Below are 12,292 nucleotides of genomic sequence, written 5' to 3' on the forward strand. Positions count from 1 at the left end.
GGGACTTGCTACAGAGAAAAAGTTCAAAGGCGAAGAGCAGGGATTTTCAGTCTCTTTGTCTTGTCGGCACTCGGCATTTTGAGTGCCGATATTTCAATAGGGAGCCCTGGAAATGCTCTCCTCATAGTCTTAAGTGTAAATATGCTTTACTCCATGATGCTTTCACAGATATGGTAGAAGGTATGACCTGAAATTATCTCCGTCTGTCTGTTTTCTGAGGAAAATGCACCCTGATTGCCGTTTGTAACAAAGCATTTGTCACCTTTTTCAGTCTTGCTAGTGTAGACTGCTATTATGTGGTGGTCAGATAGGTATAGAGATAATCACATGGAAAATGGTAAAGGGGAGACTAGAAGTACCCACACCTCTAATAGAGGATAATAAAGTGGTTATTTTGGAGAAAGAGGTAGGTTGTAGCAGCAAGTCTGAAAATGAGCTACAAGTGTAATCTATGTTTGAAAAGGATTAATTTAAGGGAAGAGTTAGGTAGATGGTAGTTATTAGCCTGAACCTGAGCCACAGGTAACAAAAGGTACTAGATTTCCTTTTGAAGGGGAACTGAGAAGATAAAAAAAAAAGAAAAAAAGAGAGAGTTGAGATGGGCATAGTGCTTAGATTGTTTACAAAATTTGAGAGAGGTAGTCAAGAACACTTCTAACATTCAAGGGGAATGTGAATTCTGTGTACAGGTAAAAGGTGTTGTTATACAGAGAATGTACTTGTGAAGGGGAATAGAGTTAGCAGTTGGTAGTACCAAGGGTCTACTTTCTGGCACTGCTGGTGACCGGGTTATAAGGTGATGAAAAGAAGTCTTAATTGAAAGTTCTGTTTGCCAGATATTGCAAGAGACATGAGAGGGTACTGATACATGTCTGAGCAGTGCCACAGCTCCTTCTCATTTTTATAGTACTTGTTGTCAGCAGCCAGACCAGTCTGGTACACCGCGCACGCATAAGAGGTGTTTCTCTTAAAAAAAAAAAAAAAAAAACAAACGGATGCCAACAGCCAATTTGCATAGCTTTGTGTAGCTACTGTTTTATACATTAATAAAAAGCCAGGCACAAGCTTTGAAATTCATTAATGGAATTTTTGACTTAAATTTGGCAGTGAAATTTACAGATTAAGTGTACAAACAAGTATGTGTTTCCACAAAGTATTGTGAAATAAAATGTTCAGATATATAGATAGCACTAGAAAAGCAGTTTCATCTTCTTAGTTTTGATGCTGTATAACTGAAAGAGGCTTATCTAGTTCTGAGTTGCAAGCAGCTTGCTGAGAAAGTCCATAGACATGAACTCACCGATGTTTGAAGTAGACAGTCCCTGTTCTTAACAGTAGTTCACAACACACAGGATAACACAAATCCTAACTGATTAAATGGGGCTGTTCATTCCAAGAGTGGTATCCTGGATTTAGGGAACATAGGAGAAGTAATTGCAGATAATTTATTTCCTGTGCTGGGCTAGTTTTTAACTCTAAACAGCTTCCTCTACTGCAAAGCTGCTTAGGTAACCAGAAAGCTCTAAGTAACAAACCACTCCAGACACACAAGTTTTCCTGGGTTTTACTTTCAGATCATATTTTTCCACTGGTGTACTTCACACGATCGAACATTCAAATGTTTGAATTCCATATGGTTGAGACCATATGATTGAACATTTGATTGTTCGAAAATGTGCAGTAAACCTGCAAAACACAAACAACAAAAAAGAAACTGTGTATAGCAGGGGGGCAAGCCCCCCCCTTGCACCCCCCCCCCTGCAACTTAAATATACCAACTTTGAGATCACACTACAGTGAGGACAAGGGAAATTTCCCGGTCCGTGCTGTATGCCAATCCCCGTTCAGAATTTCGAAATTTTCAAACTTCGAACTTATGGTCTTTGAGCATATGGGTTTCAAAGTTTTTTAAGATTCAAAATTTTGAAGGGGACCTTTTTCCACTGTACTTTCTAAATGTTTTGGAAGGGGTCATGGTCCATTTTCATATGAACTTCTTTACCATAGTCATTTCCTGAATATCTTGCATTCATAAAATATTGCTTACAGTTTTTTTTCTGTCAAAGGTTTTTTTATCCATCTGTAACGGCTGTTGATCCACATCTGACTAGTCTCCTAACTGGTCAGCTCACCAGCATGTATGCCATTTTGGCTAACATGTACTTGCAAAACAAATGGCTTATTCACAAATCTTATTATTTTAGTGTTGGTCCTCATGATGCAAGTAATTTTGTGAATTAGCCAAGGCTTTTCCTTATTACAGTTCAGTCCCAGGCTACACCTTGCTCTATCAGCTTTCTTAGAGAGATGCTTATCGGAGGTAGTAGTGTCAGCAATTCCAAATGGTAACATTTTTTACATTTCTAGGTATTACTCATGGTTACTGGCAGGTAAAGCCGGGAGAAGAAATCCCGAGTTTGCACATTTTAAAATATTGTTTGGAATATACAGATATCCTGGACTGATATTTCATTATCTCTGCAGAATATTCCAAAACACAGTTGCAGAGGTAATTAGGGGCTTGGATGGTGTTGTAGACATAAATTTAGTTACTTCGTTTGTCTGTCTTTGTTGACCAGCAAAGTCCAGTTGGGCACATCCATTTTCAACTGAGGCCCAGGGAGAAAAGCTCCATCACCGTACATTTATATTAACAAGTGAATTTCAGACAGTTCTCAGAAAAAAAACGTTAAATTTATCAGAATAAAGAACAAAACATACTTACAAGACAGATGTATACATTAAAGTATTTATGTCAACAGTTCTAAAACTATACAGTTTTTGTACCTCTAAAATATTACAGGAAGTAAATGCAGTGACACTGTAAAAGGGAAAATGTAAAAAGTTTAGTGTTCTTACATTTCAGTAAAGAAAGGTTTGCAAGTTGTTCAAGGTATGTAATGAAGTTAAGTTAGGAATTTATGTAGAAGGGGAACTTTTAGTATGTTATAGGTTTGTAGAGTTAAAGATAATGTAGTGAAGAATAAATAAATGATCTGTTACTGCAGAGTCTTCTCTCCAGATGGCTTTTATGGTATCCTTCCAGTCACTTTCTCCATTTTCTGTGTTAGGCCTGCTGAAACAAAAAAAGAGCCCTCATTGGCATTGAAAAAGGCTTTTCAAGCATCTCTTGGTCTTGGCTCACCTTTTGATGTTCTCCAGGTTTCTAACATTCATGTGAACCTACCTTAATATTGACTATTTTGGAAATGCTGCCGATGAAATACTTGAGTTAACACAGTCTTGAAAAGCAGTCACAAAGTTGTCAGCAAGTTCTAGATGTGGTCAGCTTCAGCCAGTCTGGGGAAATCCTATGGCTTTTCCCAGAGAAGAGCGCAGTTGTGGATTGTTCCGTTTCAGCTGAAGGTTTGGGACATGCCCAGACCATACTACAGAAAGGGATAGTGGATGGTCTTCCAATGTTGGATTTGGAGATGGTGATTTTGCACCTGGTTCTTTGTGGTTTCAAAATGAGTTGGTGATTTATGTCCCATCACAAAAGATAACCTCATTTACTTCAGACAGTACATAAAATATGTTTGATTCTAGGTGACAACACTACATAGGTTAATTCCTCTAGTCTCTCTGAGCACCCACATGGTACTGTTTTTGATATGGTGGATGTTTTTGATGCATCATTATTTGGTGTCCATATTGGAGATTCTTCCATTTCACTGTTGCTGGGCATCGGTTCCAGTAAACAGTATTGCAATTTGTGCTTTTCTCAGTACAGAGTATTCAGCAAGTTATTGCCCCTGGTGCCCTAGCCTTTCAGAGGAAGGGTCTACTGGTGTTCCAGTATCTATACTATGGACGTTTGTTGTCTTATCCAGGGGGCTTCCTGGAAGTAGGCCTCCTTTCGGTGTGCCAAAGTCATCATAATTTGGAAGAAAAAAATCTCTCTGATCTTAATTTTGAGAAAGACTTTCACTGGAACATAAATGGGCAATCTGTTATTGATCCTTGAGGGCTCACCATGTGATAGGTTTGTCCATTTTCAGACTCTGATGCACATTCTAGGATTAATGGCTACTCAGCCTTAGTATCATTTGTATATTGGAGAGTGAGGATGTTGCAATGGACTGTGAGAAGTCATTGACTTCAAGACCTATTTACAGACATACTCTTGTTGTTGGTCTCTTTTGATGAGGTCCTGTAATTGCGAACAGTCTGCAGGAATTTTCTAGATTTTCTTCCCCTCTTTGCAGCTGAATGTTCGATAAATGTTGATACTAGATATTTCACTTGCAAGCTGTGGAGCTCAGTAAGGCTCCCATAGCATGGAGGAATTGTGGCCCCTCTGGGAATGTGATTCCATATTAATTAATAGGAGCTCAGATCAGGTTTAGTCAAGCTTTCAGTTCATGATGTGGTACCTAAATAAGCAACGGTACACAAAACATGCCTTTGTGCAGACATGCAGTATTCATCTAGCAGGGGGCCATAAATGGAGAATTCTTCCTTGAAGAGTTTGCATCACTAATGCAGTGAACAGTCTTGTAGATACTCATTCCAGTCATCTGCTGGATATCTGCAGTTAGAGGACATACCAGGTCAGTGTCTTTTTAAAGTTGGTTACTGTGGAGAGCAGTCTGCACCTGTTCTGCTAAGTTCAGAAGGAAAATGGAAGGTAACTGCAGATGCAAGAAGTTGTAGACTTTGTCATTCCACTGGCTCCATGCCTGACTGTAAAGTTCAGAGAGTAGACCAGCACTCTTCCTTGTTGTCTATTGATGAAAAACAAAGGTATGGTTTCATATTCTGAGGTCCCTTATGAAACATAAAGCCCTCTCTCTTCTAGCCAATAATGTCCCCTTGACCGGAGGCAACTGGGTCTCCATAAGGGACTGGCGTCTGATGAAGAAAGACTTCCTCGTGTTGCCAGACTTGTCATGGGGTCAGAGAGGTGTATAGCGTTACAAGGAAGACTTTTACGTGGCATGCCTTTGCTACTGAGTAGGTAATAAATGTTCTCAGTTTTGGGGTGGAGTACCTGGTCTTACCATATTCTGTACATTTTCAGATAATTTTGTCACATCTTGTACACCTGTATGATCTGGTCCTCGTATGTGTCACAGTTAAGATGCATGTGCCAGTTATTTCATATGTTAACTTATTCTTTGACGCATTATGCTAACTGACCATCTGCTGCCCCTCAATGTCTAGATCTCCTACTTTGAACTGACCTACTTACCCCTTGTTCTGTGAAAATGAAAAATTGGAGCATACTGCTGGCATGTCAATCTCACTGGGGCTTTTTGCTGTGTGTCTTGCTTGATTCCCGGTGATACAGTGGAGTTGGATTTGCATGCATACTTACCCACATGGTACAATCATTTATCTACCCATGCCCTTGCACACATGCATGTGCACTGTGATTTTCTGTTCCATAGTCTTCACCATGATAGATCCAAGCTCTTCCTGAGGTAGACAAGCTCACTGTTGGGCACTTAAGCCTATTTTCCATGATGGCCCTTTAGCTTCCTAGTTTGAGTTCTCACAGCTTGCTAGTGTTGCATGTACTGTTTAGTTTCTTCACAGCGTGACTCTGTGAAGAGTAGAAATGTGGTCCAGCAGCACTTAGGCATTTTTTTAAAGGAAACTGCATCTCTGACTTCCATTGAGGACCCCATTTCCTCTATGGGACTTGAACCATATGGTACACGTTATCTACACTCCATTTGAACCTTTTAGGTTGGTGACGTTGATTGTTTCCTTGAAAGTACTGTTCTCAATGGCTGTTCTCTCTATGCCGTGTATCTAGAAATAGCAGGTCATTACATAAAGGGAACTATGTGTTCTCTTTCACAAGGATAACAGATATGCATTATAGCGATGTGCTGTACTTCACATTACATGAGATGACAGACATCTTTACTGGGAAGTATTAGGTTATTGTAAATATCAAAAAGCATTAAATTATTAAACTTTGTATATGTTTATGTATACAGTGAGTCGATTATCTGAAACGTCAATTATCAGAACCAGCCTTTCAAAGTTTTTGGGTAGAAAAAAAAATTATAAAATATGAATATGTAAATATTATACGTATTTGCTTGAGTATGTTTTTTGAGCTTGTAGCCAGCTCATGTGTGAAAAATATTTTTTATTGTCCGCTGGACTTGCTGAATGATTGAAAAGTATATTCCTGCGTCCAGAAAACAAGATTTTGGAAGTTTTTTATCCGGTTCAATTATATGTTTGATTGGATAATCAACTCTACTGTGTATAAAACTGCTTAAACACATGTAAATTGTGCTGTTCACAAATTAGATACTGTATTTCATTGTTTGTATGTCTTTATTCTCTTCTGTACCAAGCTTGTAGCTGAAAGTGTGGTCTTGCATTTCAGCCCCCTCTCCAGTAAATAAGGAAAATTGCAAAAACTGCTAATTTCTTCAGATGAAAAACTGTGTATTGTTGGGTGTAATACGATAAAAGTTATAGCACACTTTGTGTTCTTTTCAGATCCCAATAACCTTTGAAGATATTGCTGTTGTTTTCTCAGAAGAGGAGTGGAAACTGTTAAAAAAACAAGATAAAGAGCTTCACCGGGAAGTGATGGTACAAAACTATGAAAACATGGTTTCAGTAGGTAAGTGTGTTCTTGCTTAGGAAGCGAGAGATTTATTCTGAGCATTACAAATATAATACTCAATGCTGTTTGAGAATAATTTAGAAAACTGTGCATTGTGCATTTGATTGGGATGTAGCATCTCTAATAATTTTCATTCCAGATGACTGACAGTATCAGCATCTATATGTCTGCTGACCCTATGTGGACTAGTGAGACTTCTGTTTCTTGTTTAGGAATATCCTTTCAAGAATAAAACCTCATGTTCTCTGATTTACCATTTGCCAGTATGCTACTACTGTAGGTGTTTATCATTTTTCATATAGTCATTTTTTCACGTTTTAAACTTTTTTCCTGGCTGTATGCCATCTTCAACAATCTTGTCGTCTTCTTTGGATGAAGCAGCCAGCACTTTAGTAGTTTTTTCTTGGTTAGGTAGTTAACATTTCTTTTTCTCCTTCTGAATCCTAAGAAATATATGTTGGGTTCCTTCACTCTTTGTCTTCCTAGGGTGATATCCCGTTTAATGTTTATTTTACATTTTTTTTTTCATTGAATGACTTATTGGATATCTGTGGCCCACTTTACTCATACCAAGGGAACTTTGACTCCATTAAATTAACTGCTCCGAATCACAAGTTACGAAATTGGAGAAGATCTGAAAGATACAGCACATTTAAAACGTTTTAAATTCTGTTCTAGAATTGTACTCCACTGTGCATACATGAAAGTAGAGGCAAAACTTAATAAACCAATAGTTGCTGTCTCTGCTTAAGAGTCATAGGTTGTGTTTCATTTTTGCCTTAATTCTAAATGTTCAGTGAAGTTTCTTGTTTCTATAGCCAGATAGCAGTGAGAGGAATCTGTAGTGTAAATAAAATAATATATAATAAATAAATATATATATATATATATATATCTATAGAGATAGATATTTGTATGTATATGTATATATATATATATATATATATATATATATATATATATATATATATATATATAGTTAATGTATATGTGTGTGTGTGTGTATGCATATTTTTTTTTATTTCCCATGCTGTTGTTACCTTAATTATTTAGCCTTAATGAAAATATGCGTCTGGTCACCATTTTTCCCTGATTGTCCAGAAAGAATTCTAACAAAACAACAATCCCTGCTTACCGGCTTTGCTCCCTTCCTCCCTCCACACCCCCATTCCGACCCACTCAAAGTAATTTCCTTTACACCAAGGTAAATTCCATTCCCACGGTGCCTTACTTCTGATTAAAACACAAGTCACTTCTACCAAGATAATGCCACTTCCTCAGTAAGTGACTGTTCTGTCACAAAAGCTTTCATTGTAAGAGTGTCCTTGTACATGTTGCCCTTTACATTCCCCCATTTCTTCCAATGTACCTCTCGGACAGTCCACATCTTAAAGCAGAGTAGGTCAGCTGTCATCTGATCATTCTCTTTCCATATAGCAGAAACTCCAGAACCCAGTATGATTTCTGTAAAGCCTCCAAGTATCCATGATCTAATCCTACCATGTAGGCAAATCAAATCCATCATCATCATCAAAAAAAAAAAAAGTTAATTCACCTAAAAATATGCAAACTCCTGTACAACTACTAACAAGACTTGTAATGCTTTATTTCTTTTGGACACAAACCATGGCACATCCCCAGTGATGAACACTTACCCATCATCTCGGACATATGCCCTTACAGTCTCTCTACTAAATTCCACTAGCAGCAGACCTATGGCCTATTTAGTGTGTCCAATCCACCTACTACATAGCAGACAAACTCTACTAACTTGACGCATTTGTCAGTGCAGACACCTCCAGTATTGAAGCAGTTGTTGAGTTCTGGCTAAAGAAAAGCACCCCATACTTGGAGGACTTTTTCAAGGATACCTCTACATGTACAGCTACAGGGCTGTGATAAGAACGCATGGTTTGACTGTGGTCCTGAACAAGTCATCTATAGTGTTGCAGCTAAATTGTCAAGCCCATAGGATTAATTACCTTATTCATAGCATTTCTGTCGAAAAGCTTCTTAGCCTTTTATGTCCATAGTTCTCCTCCACTCCCTCTAATAAAAGCATATTGCAAAAAATAGTTGATTCGTCACCTCCGTTTTCTATTATTGCTGTGAAGGAAGACTTCAATGTTAACTATGTGGTCTGTTTAAAATGTTTTTTATTTATTGCTAGCAGACTTGTGCTTTCTTTAGTGAACCATCCTGGCCCAAATGAAAACGTAGACACCATATCTTTCTGTACCTAATCTCAAGACATTTTCGCCAATCTCCTTGCTTTTAGCCCTTCCCATGCATCAGTGACCACTTCCCAATGTTATTGCCTTTGGTACACCCTTCAAAAGACAACAATTAATGATTCCCTTCTATTCAAGATCACAAACCATCATCCCTCAATGAAAAGAAAATCATTAACTAGGTTCTAACACCAAAACAGCTGCCAAAGCCTTAACATACATTCTCTTGACTTGAAAAACACATTTTCCTTCTTATCCCAAACGTAACTAAATGAACAATGAAGAAATGAAAACATTAATAGAGATGAGCATAGCATCAGTGGTTCCATCTTCTCCTCCAGCAATGAGAGGTTTATAATTTTAAGGAGTTCTAAGAAATCATTCAGAATTCATTAAGTTATCATAAAGGCATTAAGAAAAATCAGAACTTCCAGACTGCCAGCACAAAGCAATTGTGCAAACAAGTTTACCTTGTTACAGGTTAACATCTCCAGTCAAACAGCATCCCATAAGACTTTATCAAGACAACTAATCATACCATCTCCTGCCATAATGTCCCGAATGAATTTGAAGTTAACTTGAATCTTCTTAGACCGACTTTCCACCTACAAACAGCTGTCATGGAACCCTTTCTTTCCCTACTGCTTTAATACCCCAGTCCCACTAAGAATTAATTTCCTCTTTCTATGTTAGAGATATCAAGGAAAAATACATCAAACATCTTTTAGAAAAACATAATCTCATAGTGCTTTTACTGGAACTGATTTGCTTACACTCTTGATGGATCTGTTTGTAAGGAAAACATAATTTCCTCTCTCCTTGTATGTGTACGTAAAACCAATACCTATAGCGACTGGGATATAAAAATACTTATGCAAACACTTCCAAGCAAAAATACTAAATCTTTTCAACCTTGTTGCATGTTTGGGAGTCCTACATATGTTCTCCCATTGTTTCTTTGTGATTTGCTTCTCCAGTCTCTCTTCCCAATCTTTACTATCCTCCTCTTATTGAATGCTATAGTACAGGAGGTTCCTGGTTCGATTCTCGGCTAAGGTGCCTTCTGTGCAGAGTTGACATGTCCTCCCTGTGTTTGCTTGGGTTTCCACTGGGTGCTCCTGTTTCCTCCTACATTCTAAAGATGTGCATTAGGTGGATTGGGTAGTTTAAATTGGCCATGCAAGCGTGTGATGTGGAAGAACTACTGCGGCAGGGCTTGCCACCCGGCAGTGCAAACCTTGGATCTAGATGATTGTCATAAAAAGAATCCTATAGTTATTGTGCAATGTTTTATATGCCCTGCTAATTATCCCTTTTTATTCAGCATCCTCGGTTCTAGATTCCACTAAAACATCTAACACTTGGGGTTCCCCAACCCTTTCTCTTTGCCTATACTCTAATACAGTCCCTGATAGGGAATGTAGTCTATAGTCTTCAGTCCAAATGTCTTCTTGGTTGCTTCCCATTCTTTTACTTTTCCTCTCCAATTATTTGTTCCCAATACCTTGCTTCCTTTGCCTGTTTCCTCTGATAAATTCCAACCTCCTCTTGCCTATTCCTCTTATTGCAGTCATCCCTATCTGCGGCATCTCATTCTTTCATTTCCGTATTGGCTTAGTTCTTGGAATACTCTGTGCTGTTTTATGAAAGGAATATTCCTTATAACTGTTGTTCTCCTTAAGGGTCTGCATCCAAAATCTGACGTTGTCCTTATTTCTTGAATTGCTCCTCTACTTCATCGTCAACTCTTTCCACTTTGAATTGTAGCTTTCTGTTTGTGATATGTAGAAGAGCTTTACCTGTGTTGTTCTAAAAATATCCCTTCAAATCAGGTAATTCTAAACCACCTTGTTCTACTGGAAGGGTCAACTTATGCCACTTGACTCTTGTCCTGTTCCCCTCCCAGATAAAATCCTTCAACTCTCTGTTAATTACTCTCTCCAGAGTGTCCTCTGGTTGATAAAGATATGCCTGATCTGTTTATAAAACCAAAGGGACTGAAAACATTTTTACTGCCTGTATCTAAGAGCTTCCAGTTTGTCAATTTTTGGTATTATCTTTTATTTAGTCTCTTCCCAGATATCCTTAGCTGTCACACCAGTGTCCTTTTTAACCCATTCTCCTAAGTACTTCATTTCATTATGGGTATTGCTGAACCAGTTCCTGTGTGGGTACATAGTTTACAGCTTTAGTCTTTGTTTCATCTTCATGAATTTTATATCTCCCTAAAAAAAAAAACTCAAAACTGTCTTGTGTGTTCCACAACACTGAGATGTCCTTTTCTTGCTTTGTCACGTACAAAATGATATTGTCTGCAAATAATGCCATCTTTTCTTTATTACCATGCCAGTTATATCCGTGAACGTCTGAGTCCCTTATTTCCTTTCCAGTGGTTCTAAGTGTAGCACACATAACAAAGGGGAAACGAGGATGCCCCTACCTAGTTCCTTATTCAGACACAACTTGTCAGAAAGGAACCCTCTCACTTTGATTTTTTGCCTCTGATCCCTCATACAGCTTCCTAGTAACCATATTGCTGCATCAGGAAATGCAAATGCTTCCACTACCCTACCCATAACATCCCAGCTTACTATCTAATGCTTTTACTGCATCAAGATCCGCCAACAACAGTGCTATTTTCTTATGTTCTGCTTCCCTCTGGATCATCATTGTTTTAATAATGTTGTCAAATGTTTGCCTCCTCTTCAGAAAACTACTTTGATCCATATCTGTCAATTCTGGCAACACCTTTGCCATTTTACCCATTGTAGACATAAGCACTTTAAAGTCATGGTTTACAATTGAAATGGGCCTATATGAATCCGGGTCTGATGGGTCTTTAGGTATTGATATTACAGCCACCATAGCTTTTTTCCGGGATGTTGGTGCTTCCTTCCTTTTAAAATACTGTTAAACCTTCCAGATCTTTATCAATTTCTTCCCTCCTAACTTCCAAACGTCCACAGGAATACCATCTATTCCTGGAGGCTTTCCGGCAGGTTGATTATACATCACATTTTTTATCTCATTTCCTCTTCTCTTAACTGGTAATTTTTTACCTCCTAATCTTGGTATATTTAAGTCTTCCATAAATATTTCCATCTGTACTTTTGCTGATTTTCCTCTTTCATAAAATTTCCAAAATATCTCCAATACCTCTGAAGCATCTTAATCTTCTTGTTATAGGCTCCATAAGTTTGGCAGCAACTCTTTCTACTTCCTGTTGCCCAAGTCATTGTGGTAAAAGTTCCATATTAATCTCATACTCCACCCCTAAGTCACCATTCAGTGTAATCTGGGCAGCTACTCTGTCTCTTCCTACATATTACATCCACCTCCTTCCTAATTACTTGCCTACCAATTATTTTCCCTCTCTCTCTTACTAACTTTTGTTTAAAATGGCTTACCCCTACCCAGCCATAATCCATAGTACTTCCATCAATACCCAAAACATCAGTGCTCT

General features: G+C 38.2%; 1 protein-coding gene across 1 annotated transcript in view; it reads left to right on the plus strand.

Moving 5' to 3' along the window:
• LOC122813886 (zinc finger protein 2-like) overlaps positions 1-12,292 on the plus strand; it is a 235,369-nt gene that overhangs the window by 57,577 nt on the left and 165,500 nt on the right. Inside the window, exon 4 of the mRNA XM_044086426.1 lies at positions 6,469-6,595. Coding sequence (XP_043942361.1) covers positions 6,469-6,595 — 127 coding nt within the window. The remainder of the gene's footprint in view (positions 1-6,468; positions 6,596-12,292) is intronic.

The sequence above is a fragment of the Protopterus annectens genome, chromosome 10.part0 (assembly GCF_019279795.1).
Source record: "Protopterus annectens isolate FY-2018-M chromosome 10.part0, PAN1.0, whole genome shotgun sequence".
Lineage (NCBI taxonomy): Eukaryota > Metazoa > Chordata > Ceratodontiformes > Protopteridae > Protopterus > Protopterus annectens.